Source organism: Electrophorus electricus, chromosome 16, assembly GCF_013358815.1.
Source record: "Electrophorus electricus isolate fEleEle1 chromosome 16, fEleEle1.pri, whole genome shotgun sequence".
Lineage (NCBI taxonomy): Eukaryota > Metazoa > Chordata > Actinopteri > Gymnotiformes > Gymnotidae > Electrophorus > Electrophorus electricus.
The window spans coordinates 8,950,668-8,965,651 of NC_049550.1; the positions used below are offsets into that span (position 1 = coordinate 8,950,668).

The 14,984-nt window shown below is 42.7% G+C and overlaps 1 protein-coding gene across 3 annotated transcripts; it reads left to right on the forward strand.

The window, feature by feature from the left end:
• Positions 1–147: 147 nt before the first annotated feature.
• On the forward strand, positions 148–14,463 carry sept3 (septin 3). Of its 3 annotated transcripts, XM_027014862.2 has the most exons (12): positions 148–180; positions 328–1,048; positions 1,215–2,992; positions 5,620–5,850; positions 6,160–6,288; positions 7,293–7,374; positions 7,610–7,747; positions 11,273–11,390; positions 11,510–11,605; positions 11,938–12,034; positions 13,961–14,012; positions 14,253–14,463. In XM_027014862.2, exons 2-12 carry the CDS (start codon positions 495–497, stop codon positions 14,383–14,385), a joined length of 3,408 nt encoding a protein of 1,135 aa, XP_026870663.2. In that variant the 5' UTR covers positions 148–180; positions 328–494; the 3' UTR covers positions 14,386–14,463. The 3 variants fall into 3 exon arrangements, with proteins under 3 accessions (XP_026870663.2, XP_026870664.1, XP_026870666.1); XM_027014863.2 differs by lacking the exons at positions 148–180; positions 328–1,048; positions 1,215–2,992 and adding an exon at positions 3,745–3,820; XM_027014865.2 differs by lacking the exons at positions 148–180; positions 328–1,048; positions 1,215–2,992 and adding an exon at positions 4,629–4,856.
• Positions 14,464–14,984: the final 521 nt, after the last annotated feature.

Genomic DNA, 14,984 nt, shown 5'->3' on the forward strand with positions numbered 1-14,984 from the left:
TTCATCAGGCAGGGAGCGACAGGGGTGGGTGAATGAGACAGCGACGCTTTAGACGAAAAGAATGACGAGAATGTGATTCTGGTACCCACCACTTCCTGCTGCCCATTTCTCTCTCCCTCTCTCTCATTCTTTCATCCCATCTCTCCATTTCCAAAGTTGGGTGCCGACAGAAAACATCAGGTCAGTTTTAATCCTATTTCACATTTATTTACTGTGAACAAAAATATATGTAGCCAATTGCGTTTAAGTAGAATGGTTTTATCTTTGGCAAGATAACATAATTAAGATATTGTTGCTTAAGCGAATGTCCGTGTGTAAACCCCACAGGTTTTCGCTACACCTTTTTTCCATGCACTGCTTTACTGACCGTCTAAGACGATTAGTCTTTGCGTAAGATGATTTAACCTTGCTGATTTCCTTTGCTCTTGCTGCTATCCCCTGGCTCTATCCCAAGCGCTAGATTAACCCCTCCTGCTGCTGACCACTGCCATAGGATGAACCCTAGAGAGCTAGACCCCAGCGAGTCCCCAATGTTTCTAACTCCCTCCTCACCAACAGACGTCTCCTTACACCGCCTGTATGTCTCCTCTCACCCTCCTACAAGACTCTCTCCCTGTCCCCAGCGCCTGTCCTCCACGTTCCCGACTCATCCCTCTCCATCCCCACAGCACCTCTCCCCTTCCTCCTCCTCAGTCTCCCCCGCTCATGGGTCCTCGAGTCCCGTTCTTGCCCCGTCACGTTCACCCACGTGCTGCTCTCCATCCTTCTCGCCTGTGTCCTCATGCTCTCCTACACGTGCATCCTCTTGCCCGTCTCCCACGCCCTCTCCATCTCCTGCAGTACAGCTTTCCCCTTGCTCTCCGCCACTCCGATCATCGCCCCCTGCGCAAACATGCTCCCGAGTGTTTGTCTCCCGTTCCCCTACTAGACTGTCTCCGCAGCCCATGCCACTCTCTTCTCCCATTGTCCTGAAAAGGCCCATCCACATCTCCTCATTCAGTGACAGTGGAAGTCCGCTGGAGCCTCCAAACTGTGCTTTGCCTTGCAGGTATGTGTCCTCGTTTGTTCTAGGTACCAGGAATTTTTGGGAATAACTAATCTTTATTCATTTTGCAATATGTTTAATGAGGTGTTAGAATGCACAGAACATAATAGGCAACGATTATAGCTCCCCAGTTCTCCCCAGTTCTCAATATTGTTTCTTCCCTCCACAGAAAATCAGTATCCGTTTCTGATATGGAGTATTCCGGGCACTCTGCCCCAGTGGATCCATCTTTGAGTTCATCTGAACCAGTGTCGACCAAAATTCTTCTCCAATCCGGAACAGATAATGAATACCTCATTCACGATAACAAGCCATGCCACTCCTTCGTTAAGCAGGATGACAAATGGCAAATGAACAGTAATGGGTCTGGATTGACAGCCACACCAACCAGTGACAGGCGGGCTAAATCAATCCCTATCTCCATCTCCAAGATTCAGCAAACGCAAACGAGGCAAAGACAGCTGCACTTACCTAGGTATCAGGACCCAGGCATACATCATAAAAATTATATTTTGGCAAACAAATCGACTGAAGGATGCAACGCCGCTAAGAAAGAGACCATAAGTCCCCAGAACCTGAGACACATAGGAAGAGGACCACAGAACCTTGCATTCTATAAAAGAAAACATCTAACCCAGGACCCAGTCTTAATTCAAGCCCGGCTAGGCTTAAACAAAACAGGGAGGACTGTGAACTCAAGGCCTTTCTGCAACAAGTCAAAGACAAACATAAATCAAGGACTTGTAAAGACTCAGAAAGACGGGGATGGCGCAGCTGCACTGCCCAAAAAGTGTGTGGAGGGAATTAATAACAGTTTTCAGAACCGTCCAGCATCTCAAAGACTTTTAAAAGGATCTGTGAAAAATCTACCTGCCGATGTTCTTAAATCAGTACATATATCTTCTTCATCCTTATCAACTAAAGATCTGGAAGAGTTCATGTTTACTAGTTTAAAAAAGGAAGATGACAAAAATTCACCAAAACAATCCAGAACAGTGGTTCCCTTGTCTAAATGTAACAGCAAGCCTCAGTTCACAGCTTCAGACACAGGTTCAGGCATCAGTACAGCGAATCAATCCAGTCGCAGGGATTTCTTTCAGTTCCGTTTGATGAGCGATGGATCATCTGCTGGAGCCAGGTGGTTGGGCAGAACATGCAGACCTGAAGCTGACACCAACAGCACAGGATCTAATTATACATACCCACCCAGACAACTCAAGGGGATGGACCACTTCCCTTTGAAGAGCAGAATCTGCAAACATGTGCTCAGAGAAGCGGGCAGTTTGTCTGACAGTGGGCTCATATATTCAACATCTGCTCAGGCATGGAACAAAGAGTCCTCCACTGAACAATTAGGGAGGAGAGTAGATCAACAGAAGAATGAGTCCAAGGCATCACAAAAGAGCAGCAGTGGTTCCGATACAGATTCCTCCAAGTCTGATTCAAGTAAAACGAGCTTCCAAGAAGGTGACATACATTCTAGAGGACAGAAACGTTTACAGGTGCGGAGAAAGCAAGGTATAGCTTGTAGCACACAGTCCACTGGCATGCAAAATGCCAGGGATCAGAGGAATGGTAAAGTGATTCAACTAGACTGCAGTGATCTCTTTCCAACCCACTTCCCACATGACCCATACACAAATCCCAGCCTGCAGGCACACACCGATAGGCTGAAATGTCCCATGGATGCATGGACATCCCGACTGCCATTCTCTTTAGTTCCTCAGCAACAGTCATGCTGTCTATCCAGAGCTGACAGTGGAACAGACAAAGCATATGAACAGTCATCAGAAGAAGAGGAGACTAAAGACAGTTTAAAAGCTGAAAAAAACTATTTCTCTCAGTTAGACCAACAGGAGGACTCCCTACAGTGGAAGCCATCTGTTTCCGAGGAGATCGAAAGTGAACTTGAGATAATGCCACATTCTCATATATATGCATCTGTCGGTGAGTATCAGACAAAAGACATTGGGGAATATGATGATCATGAAGTTCACCTTATCTTTTGAAAATCAAATATTAGCAACTGGGAAGGGAACATATTTGTTTTTAAGGGTGTAATCACACCCAATAGCACTGTGCTATATATGTAATCTAACAGAAAAGCATCTGAACAAAAAGTCTCCAATCTCATGTGACCTTGCTAATATTTCTTATTGGATCATAATATTCAGAAATAGGAAGAACAAGTAAGCTCTTTATGTAAATATATTGACATTATGTCATGTACAGCAAATAATCTACAGCAAATAATGCCATGTACAATATCATGTACAGAAATGAAAATGTCCTTTAATCCTGCTCCTGGAGCTCTATCCACGGCAGAGACTAATTCTAATTTTAAGATGACACAGCTGGCACATCTGATCCTCAGATGCTCCCGAAAGCAGTGATTAGCTGGGTTGATTGTCTCAGGTTCAGGTTGACACTAACTTCCCCATGCAGCCGGCCAGGCACCCTGCTGCGCCTAAAGCCGCACAGTTTGGCCATAGAACTGCCACTCGATTGTGCACTGAGTCTATGATAGATAACGCTACGTTTGAGAAAATGTGTGAAAGAGAGCAGTGCACCACCTTATCAGGCCAGGCACATGCATGCTGCCACATGCGAAGATAAAACAGGCTGTGTGGCACGTGGCTCGCCTCAAACATAAACACACAGCATGCACCAGCACATACCGTACATTTACAGGCCACCAAGCAACGGTGAGCTGTGCGGATGGCGCACATGCAGGCAGCATGCACACAGCAGTGTCACGTGGGACAGCTGTGAAATGTGAGTAGGCAAAATATCTCTACAGTGCCAGGTTTTCTTAAAATGTATATGTATATATCTGAAGGAGATTCCAGTGTGCTGGAAGTAATATATATAGAGTTTGGCAAAATTTCCGTGAAGTACACAAAGTTTACAGAGAAACAGGACATTTCATATAGGGGTCCTTGGTCAGCTACGCAAACAAATATAAATATAAATATAAATATAAATATAAATATAAATATATAGTTTTGGAGGAGCTGTCCCAATGTACAATGTATGTCATAGCCTGGCCTGTTTGCCTTAATCATTTTGATTAAGAGTATCTGATCAAAAATATGAATAATGATTACATTTATTATTATAACAACTTTTTTGGGGTTTGGATTATAAAATAAATAATGACGACAACTTAAAATGGAAGTAGACAGTTTAACTCAAGAGTATGTACATTCGTTTTTGGGTAAATAAATATTAATGCCAATAATGAAGAATCAGAATTAACCAATCAAAGACTAAGTACACTTAATCTTAACAATAGCGAACGATCCAAATAGATCGTAGTTGTGGATTCCTGAGGAATACTTTCATTCATAAAAGTAAAACGTCTTTTGAACTGTTGCAATATGTTTCCTTAAACATAGTAAACATATAATGGTAAACATAAAAACAAGCAGTTTAGAATTTGACAACCAGCACATAAAATCCTATAGAGTTCTTATGAGATATAAAATCAATATTATACATGACTGAGGGAAAGAAAAATTTATAAAGAGAAAGAGAAAAAGCAACTTTTCTGAGCCGAAGCATGATCTGCGCATGCGCGCTGCATCACCCCGTCCACCGCCTTGTCTCCTTAGTAACGAAAAAAAGGAGGAACGGGATAACGAAGAGATACCGAGCTGAGATAATAGGAGAGGTGCACTGGCGAAAACAGAAGTAGACCGACCGTTCACAGCATTGCTCCGGAGAAATATAGCTGTTTCGTTTTCATACTGGAACGTATTTTTAGCCTGGTTATTTCCTGCCAAGCTCCGACGAATCTGTACAGCAGTTGGTAAGTCGGCGTTCTGCCTGCTGTTAACCGTAACGCGAGTGCGTGAACGAGTGATGAGCACAATGGACAGCCGGTCCATTGTAAATTAGCACTGGGGATGCTCCTCTTCCTCCTCATCCTCATCCTCATTTTCCCATAGCGAAGTCATGAGAATGATGCGCTGCACTGGCTGGTTAGATCAATATCGCCCGGGACGTAAAACTGGGTTAGCTAGCTAACGTGAAAGAGCATTAAAAGACAGAACGTAGAGAACATGACCCTCGGAACCGATATTTATTGGCGTGTGGGAAAATCGACACTTGTAGGCTACGAATAATCCTGTTAAAGGGGGATTATATAATACGTTATTTTATTATAATTTAGACGACATTTGTCTTAAATTGGGGACGTGTCTACTGGGATAGTGACAGTGGGAGTAGACAACGTTGAAACTATATAGACTGCATATGTGTTTGACCTCAAGCTTTACAAAGAATGGGAAATTGCGTTTTGGTGAAAAAAAGGATTAATACTGAACCTTTTTGGCTAATAGTAAAAAAAAGCTGCTATGAGCGATATGATTTGTTCCCTCAGGGAATTTTGTTCCTAAAATTGATATTTGGGCTACTCTCCAAACACTTGGCCTAGATCTTAAACAAGACAGTGCAGCACAGTTTGCATTGTTTTTGCATTTACAACTCCAACTTTGAATATAACACAAACTGACCACACTAGACTTTTATGATGCTGTTCACCATCTCACTCTTGCGCTCTCCCGACACAGCCATGTCTGAAATCGTGCCTCCGGAAGTCAGACCCAAACCTGCTGTCCCAGCCAAGCCCACCCACGTGGTACCATCCGCCAATGTTCCCCATGTCCATGGATCAGGAGCGGCAGGTCAAGGGTCAGGAGGAGGTTCCACTTTGCTAGGATACGTCGGAATAGACACCATCATTGAACAGATGAGGAAGAAGACCATGAAGACAGGCTTTGATTTCAACATCATGGTTGTTGGTTAGTGAAAGCCTCTAGTAGAACACAACTTTGGGGTCTGAAGGTACCATAGAGGGTCAAAGATCTTAAGTATGATGTAAACATTGATCTCAGGAATATCATCATTAGGGTCGGGATTATTGTCATCATTAGGGTTAGGATTATTATGCTTTAGTTTACAAAAGCACATTTAAATGTGAATCGGCAGGAAACACTGCACAAGACCTTTTTATGGATTTCATATCCCAAGTCCTTTTCCTTCATTCTCTCCACCTCTCTTTGTCTATCTGTCTTTCCATGTCTCTATTTTTCTCTTTCACACCCCTCTAGGTCAGAGTGGCTTGGGGAAGTCCACTCTCATCAATACTTTGTTTAAATCTCAGGTGAGCAGGCGAAGCTCTGGGTGGAGTCGTGACGAGAAGATCCCCAAAACTGTGGAGATAAAATCTGTATCTCATGGTAAGAGAACTGGAACTCATCTGATGTGCTCGTGGCATGGATCACATCAAATGGTAACAGTCTTATTGAATGAAAGGCTTGTTTACAGATCAAACAATGCTAAATAGCCCAACTAGATTTCACTCACTATTAGCCACTCTAGCATTTTTGTATTAACAAACCAGTAAGCAAATTAAAAAATCTTAAGAAATAGGCCCATTATGTGTTTGAAAATGTAAATGAAAAGTTCTTCGCACTGAGATCACAGCACAGTTAAATATGTTTCTAACAGATAAGGTCCTGATGTTCTCACTGTCATGAAGTCTCCTCATAGAGACAAGGGCTTATTGTCTGTCCGACCACAGACAGACTCCCAGTCAGCCTGGTGCTGTGTTCTGTTCTGGACGAAAGCGAGGCCTGACGCTGGATGCTTGCTGGCTGTCAGTGTTTGTGTGCAGCTGGGGAACAGTAGTTTATGGCATCCGCTACATACCCTGAGACTGCTGTTTGTATATGCTGGATGTTTCATATTTGGTGGCTGTGCAGACAGACGTAGCACAGTATCGTTGGCAGTTGGTGTGAGTCTGGAGAAAGGGACTACGCTTTCACAGAGGTCTTTACGTGTAGCAAAAAAACATGTCCTTTGTACTGCATATCTGAAAGAAATGTGTGTGATCATTCAGTGTTGTCAATGTAGTCTTTGGACTGGTTCTTAATATCCATGAGAAGATATTTGTGTTTTGTTGGTTGGAAACATCTCTGAGATTTAAGGTTTGCAGATCTGAAGCAGTAGATCTGGTGTAATGCATTTTGAGCATTTCCCAATAGCCCCGAAAAAGCAGTTTTCAAGTCAACGATTTTATAAGTGTTTACTGGTGATAACATCAGTGCAATTAAGAGAGAAAAAGGGGATCCGTTTGTCAGTGTTTTTTTTCTTACCTTTGCAGCTTTACAGTCTTTGCCCAGTGTATGTTAGTTGTTAATAAAGGCTCATGTGGGTGTGGCCTTGGTTTTTCATACTGCAGTGATTGAGGAAGGCGGTGTGAAGATGAAACTTACAGTGATTGACACTCCAGGATTTGGCGACCAGATCAACAATGAAAACTGGTGAGTGAGGAAGTGTGTTCATGGGATTTTGAGGAGCAGGGAGTGTGTGTTGGTGAGTGTGTGAGTGAGTGGGGAGGTGATAAATATATGTTTGGTTCTTATTTTTTAAACCAATCTTTTGAACTTGTTTTTTGCTGAAAATCTATTCAAATTATTATTTTTCCTGCCCTCTGTATTTGAACAAAGCTGTTAGCCCTTCCTTCTGTAATCCAAAGCTATCCTCTTGTGTTTAAAGCTGGGAGCCCATCTCTAAATATATCAATGAGCAGTATGAGAAGTTTCTCAAAGAGGAAGTGAATATAGCCCGTAAGAAACGTATCCCGGACACGCGGGTGCACTGCTGCCTCTACTTCATATCTCCCACTGGACACTCGTGAGTACAGCCATACCACAGACAAAACATCCTGAAAATCAGCAACCATCATGGATAACATAAAATCTGCTGTGCTTAATCTAAAATGAAAGATAGCAATAAGGTGAAGTGGCTGTGCGAATGCGCATAGTGACTTTACAGTAGGGTTGCACAGTCTTTGGTTAATTGTTTTCACAGAGTTAATTGTTATTAACTCTTGCAGTACTGATATTGTAGAAGGCTGGAATATGCAAATAAGCCCTCCCCTCTAACCAATCATTTTTTCCTCACTAATCTCTTATGTTCCATCTGAGAGTTCTGTGGGTGTTTTGATAAATCATGGCATTCACAAGTAAAAAAAAAAATTAACCCTAATTTTAGTCAAAATAATTCAGGCCAATCTTTAAGAATATTACATCAAGAATTTCCCATAGTGTTTCAATATTTTTGATATATTATCAATTTTTTATTCAATATTTTAAATATATACATATATAATTTATATAATATATAAATAAAATATATAAATATAATAATAAAACACAAACAGTTTCAGACCACAAATAATGCAAAGAAAACAAGCTCATATTCATAAACAACACAGTACTAATATTTCAACTTAGGATGAGTCAAGAAATCAATATTTGGTGGAATAACCCTGGTTTTTAACAACAGCTTTCATGCGTCTTGCTTTCCACCAGTCTTTCACATTGCTGTTGGGTAACTTTATGCCACTCCAGCCACAGAAATTCCAGGAGCTCGGCTTTGTTTGATGGCTTGTCACCATCCATCTTCCTCTTGATCACATTCCAGAGGTTTTCAGTTGGGTTCAGGTCTGGAGATTGGGCTGGCCATGATAGAGTCTTGATCTGGTAGTCCCTCATTCACACTTTGATTGACCTGGCTGTGTGACATGGAGCATTGTCCTGTTGAAAAAACTAATCAACAGACTTGGGGAACATTGTCAGAGCAGTAGGAAGCAAGTTTTCTTACAACACACTTTTGTAAGTGGCTTGACTCATGTGTCCTTCACAAAGACAAATCTGCCCGATTCCAGCCTTGCTGAAACACCCCCAGATCATCACCAATCCTGCACCAAATTTTACATTTTACTTTTCCCCATTAAGAACCTTTGATTTCAACTCCTTTGGCATGCTCTGTAGCTGTATTTTAACTACACTTATTTATACTTTCCATCCAGCTAGTTCTATAACAAGAGAATAGTGATGACAGCAGCAGTGTTTGTTTACACTGTTGCTGGTTAGAATAGGATTTTGTTAAGGTGATCACCTGTTCAGCATCTCATTAAGTAGAATGAGGTGTGTCTGGCTTATGAAGGAGTTCAACAAACACTTGAATGGATTGGCTGCAAATCCAAACAATGTTTATAAAATACAGGTCGGTGCCAGGCCAAGGCTCCTTCCGGCCACCAGAGGGAGGCCTCGAGTCAGGCACACCACTAATCAGGCTTAACGCCCAACAGCTGGGCTAGACCTATATAAGCCCTGTGACCCAGTCACTCAGTGTTGGGTCTTTGCCAAAGTTCTAAGCAAAGTGCCTAGATGGTAACGTTGTGTATTGAGGTCTGTGAGCCCGTGTGCTGTGAGGGTGTCTGTGTTTTTACATGTTCCCTCTCCAGTTTTCCTCCTCAAATTTGTCTCTCTCCCAAGGCTCCTCTTAGCTGTTACAGTTCCTCCCTGTTTTCTGGTTTTGTTTGGGAAGTTTTAGTTTGGTTTTCCCCAGGACATCGGGGCTGCCATGCTTCCAGGGGTGTCCTTGGTTCTCCCGTTTCCCATGCGCAGCATAGTGTTTAGTTTTATAGTTTATGTCTGCCTTGCAACAAAGCGGCTGGGCTTCAACTCGCCTTTGGTTATTTACTTTTCTTGTTACCTGTTCCACGATCTAACTGTTCTGCACACGGGTTGCTCACCCAGTAGGCTGTTGGTGTCATCACCTAGCTGACCTGGGTTTGAGCCCACCTTACTATATATATATATATATATATATATATATATACACACACAGTGGTTAGGCATACAATCCAAACCTGGATTCAACTGGATTTCCAATCCAAAAAATCCAAACCTCTGTGGCCCTGTGTGAAAAAGTGATTGCCCCCCTGTTAAAACAATAACTGTGGTTTATCACATCTTTGGAAAGCTGAGTTAAATTTCTCTAGCCACACCCAGGCCTGTTCTCAATCAAGAAATCACTTAAATAGGACCTGCCTGACAATGTGAAATAGACCAAAAGATCCTCAAAAGCTAGACATCATGCTGCGATCCAAAGAAATAGAGGAACAAATGAGATACAAAGTAATTGAGATCCATCAGTCTGGAAAAGATTATAAAGCCATTTCTTAAATTTTGGGACTCCAGTGAACCACAGTGAGAGCCATTATCCACAAATGGCAAAAACATGGAACAGAGGTGAACCTTCCCAGGAGTGGCTGACTGACAAAAATTACCCAAAGGTTGCAGCGATGACTCATCCAAGAGGTCACAAAAGACCCCACAAGAACACTCCACCATAAGAAAGAGACTGGGCAAAAATGCATGGCAGAGTTCCAAGACAAAAACCACTGCTGGACAAAAAGAACATAAAGGCTCATCTCAGTTTTGCCAGAAAACATCTTGATGATCCCCAAGACTTTTGGGAAAATACTCTGTGGACTGATGAGACAAAAGTTGAACTTTTTGGAAGGTGTATGTCCTGTTACATCTGGTGTATAAGTAACACAGCATTTCAGAAAAGGAACATCATACCAACAGTAAAATATGGTGGTGGTAGTGTGATGGCCTGGGGCTGTTTTGCTGCTTTAGGACCTGGAAGACTTGCTGTGGTAACTGGAACCATGAATTCTGCTGTCTACCAACAAATCCTGAAGGAGAATGTCTGGCCATAAAGCTGAAGCGCACTTATGTTCTGCAGCAGGACAATGATCCAAAACACACCAGCAAGTCCACCTCTGAATGGCTTAAGAAAAACAAAATGAAGACTTTGGAGTGGCCTAATCAAAGTCCTGACCTGAATCTGAGATGCTGTGGCATGACCTTAAAAAGGCGGTTCATGCTCGAAAACCCTCCGATGTGGCCAAATTACAACAATTCTGCAAAGATGAGTGGGCCAAAATTCCTCCACAGCGCTGCAAAAGACTCATTGCCAGTTATCGCAAATGCTTGACTGCAGTTGTTGCTGCTAAGGGTGGCCCAACCAGTTATTAGGTTTAGGGGCAATCACTTTTTCACACAGGGCCATGTAGGTTTGGATTTTTTTCCCCTTAATAATAAAAACCTTCATTTAAAAACAGCATTTTGTGTTTACTTGTGTTGTCTTTGTGTAATATTTAAATTTGTTTGATGATCTGAAACAGTTACGTGTGACAAACATGCAAAAAAAGATAAGATCAGGAAGGAGGCAAACACTTTTTCACACCACTGTAGTGTGCATTATGCAGGTCTAATCACACAGGCAGTGTGAGCACCCACTGGTGTCCCTTTCATTTTCTCCATTTCTCTGCCTTCCCTCCTCTCTGTCCATCTACAGACTACGCCAGTTGGACATCGAGTTTATGAAACACTTGAGTCGAACAGTCAACATTATCCCTGTTATTGCCAAAGCAGACACTCTCACACTTGACGAGAAGACTGAGTTTAAACAGAAGGTGAGAGGGAGATTGCGTAAAGGCTGGATGGAAGTGCAGAAGTGCTGTATTATACTAATGTTACAGAAAATATTGTAATGCAATAAATATTCCCTACAACCTTCCCTTTGCTTATCCAGGTGAGGAAGGAGCTGGAGGTGTGTGGGATTGAGTTTTATCCGCAGAAGGAGTTTGATGAAGACCAGGAAGACAAGAGTGATAACGATAAGATCAGGGTACAGAGCTCAGTGCTTGGAGGCGTCTCTTCACTCTCTTTCCCCCTAGAGTCGTCATAGCAATCACACAGACTCCTCTGTGTTGCTCTGCCTCTTTAGACCGAACTGTACCATGGCCAACTGTATCTTCCTTTAACTGCTTTTTGTCTCTCTGTTCTCTCTCCACTGTCCCGTGTTCTTCGATGCCCCACTAGCTGTAACACACTCACCCTTCATCTGTGTCATTTCGGCCTGTGATTTGCAACTGTCTCTCTCCACCCCACCCTTTCGTAGTTCAGTTGTTGAGTGTTGTATGTCTCAAAAAAAATCTCTTCGTATGCATGTGTGTGCAGGAGACCATGCCCTTTGCTGTTGTTGGAAGTGACAAAGAGTACCAAGTCAACGGCAAACGGGTTCTCGGGAGGAAGACTGCCTGGGGAATTGTGGAAGGTAGGCGTGCGTTTGTTTGGGCTGTGTCACTTTTGTTTTGCTATTGGCCTTTTCATCTAGATCATAGTTAGAGGTAACTGTCTCTCACGATTCAATCATATCCATGCCCATCCGTGTTCTGACCCAGAACTGTGGTTATGTAACACTTCTGAGGGACATAATAAATGTGTTTCTCCAATTTTATATTTTTTTCACTGTATAAATGTTTGCAAATTGTTGCAAAAATATTTTAAAAAACACTTTCAACAACAGTATAAAAGAAATATAAAAATCAGCATACATAAAACCCAAATCCATTGTTCATTCAGTAATCTGATAACTGATGGAACGAGTGAAGGTGCATTTGAATGTCTTCATTATGGGCATTCTGTAGTGAGTGCCAGGCAGTAGAAGAGGACAAGGTGTAGTGGATGGTGGCTGTTCAGGAGGACAGCCGAGCCCTTCCATCCTGCCCTGCTGCCCCGAGCTCAGCTGCTCTCCTCTGCTGAGTTCCAGTTGATGATGCTCTTTAGGCTTTTCTTAGGTGTCACGCTCAACTTTATAAAACCAGCAGCTCACTGAAAAGCATAAGGCAGGCTCTGTAAGGGTCTTTTAGGATTGATCAATATGAGAGAACCTAAGCTTCTTCAAACAAAACAAATGCTGTAAGTCCTGTTTACACAGCTAATCAATCTGGGGTTCAAATGAGGGTTCCGCTGCTTTGAAAACAATTTTGTCCTTAACGCTGGGTTTTTGTTTAAAATCAATAAACAAGCTTGTTTTTGACATGCTGAATCAATACAATGATTATTGCTTTATTGTATAGGGTACAAAGGTGTGTGTGTGTGTGTGTGTGTGTGTGTGTGTGTGTGTGTGTGTGTGTGTGTGTGTGTGTGTGCGCGTGTGTGTGTGTGTGTGTGTCTAAATTTGGTTAGATTACTTCAGACAGAATAAGATATAAGATTTCTACCTTTCACTAACCAATTGCAGCCCTAAGGCTGTGCATCTAGAATGCACAATGGAAAAAAAGAAGAAGATGATTTTGTGTGTGTGTGTTGTGAGCATGGGAATTGTCACAGTACTGTTGGTCATGGCTGGAGAGAGCAGTGTGTGTGAATCTGTCAGCTCCATGCTAACAGCAGTGTGTGTGTGTGTGAGAATCTGTCAGCTCCATGCTAACAGCAGTGTGTGTGTGTGTGTGAATCTGTCAGCTCCATGCTAACAGCAGTGTGTGTGTGAATCTGTCAGCTCCGTGCTAACAGCAGTGTGTGTGTGAATCTGTCAGCTCCATGCTAACAGCAGTGTGTGTGTGAATCTGTTAGCTCCATGCTAACAGCAGTGTGTGTAAAACGTAACAGCAGTGTGTATGAAGAGGTCACCTGTGCACTAACAGCAGTGTGTATGAAGAGGTCACCTGTGCACTAACAGCAGTGTGTATGAAGAGGTCACCTGTGCACTAACAGCAGTGTGTATGAAGAGGTCAGCTCCATGCTAACAGCAGTGTGTGTGAAGAGGTCAGCTCTGTGCTAACAGCTGATAGAGAGATGGCAGGGATCAGGAGTCTTCCACTTCACTGAACTTCCTTCTTGCCAGCAGAAAGGCAGTGTAGGAGAGAGAATGTGTGTGTATATGTTTGTTTGTGTGTGTATGTATGTGCGTGTGTGTGTGTGTGTGAGAGAGGGAGAGATAGCTACTCTTCTATTCTAGCATTTGGCATTTCACTGCTGGGAGACATTTGGAGGATATATTTGATGTCTGTCATCATATGCCTGGATGCCTCTTCTCATTACTGATACATGAGGCACATGGCCACAGATGCCAGTCCCTATGGCACAGTGAACTCTCATCATGTTTTGTTTTGTTTTGTTTTGTTTTGAATCCATCTTGCTTTTACAGCTTTATCTGAGTGGGAAAACTAACTCTCTGATGTGCTTTTCCTTCCATCAGTTGAGAACCCAAATCACTGCGAATTCTCTTTAATGCGGGACTTTCTGATCAGGTAATATTTATGTGCATAAAGATAAAAATAATATCTCGTCACAACACTTCTTATAAATACATTTATGGTAGCTTGGAGCAAAATTTACTTTTTTCAGTCAAATATTTCTATTTTTATATTGACACTTTTTCATAGATTGACTCAAAAAAAAATTATGTATGTACAAAATACACAAATGCCCAATTGAATAATTGTTTTTAGTGGTTATATAACAAGTAATGATTGACTTTTGTTTCATAGGTCTCACCTACAGGACCTGAAGGAGGTCACCCATAACATCCACTATGAGACATACCGTGCCAAGAGGCTCAATGACAACGGTGGACTCCATCCTGTCTCCTCCAGCAATGACACTCAGGAAAGTAACCTGTGAAACAGGGAAAGGAGAGAGAGAGAGAGAGAGAGAGAGAGAGAGAGAGAGAGAGAGAGAGAGAGAGAGACTGGGAGAGAGAGAGAGAGAGAGAGAGAGAGAGAGAGAGAGAGAGAGAGAGAGAGAGAGAGAGAGAAGGGGAGAGAGAGAGAGAAGGGGAGAGGGAGGGAGAGAGAGAGAGAGAGAGAGAGAGAGAGAAGGGGAGAGGGAGAGAGAGAGAGAGAGAGAGAGAGAAGGGGAGAGGGAGAGAGAGAGAGAGAGAGAGAGAGAGAAGGGGAGAGGGAGAGAGGGAGAGAGAGAGAGAAGGGGAGAGGGAGGGAGAGAGAGAGAGAGAGAAGGGGAGAGGGAGAGAGGGAGAGAGAGAGAGAGAGAGAGAAGGGGAGAGGGAGAGAGAGATTGAAGACAGAAGATTATAATCTTACCTTTCAGGATACCTATATCAGCGCATGCTCTCAAGCGTCCATTTTTGTAGAGCTCTTGTCTCAGTGCTTTAACTGTCAGAGTTTCTTTGCCTCTGCTCACAACTTCCTTATTAAATTCCCTGCACTTCCTGACAGCACACAGTGAGTCTGATGAGCAACAAGAACTCATCGGCTTTAGCT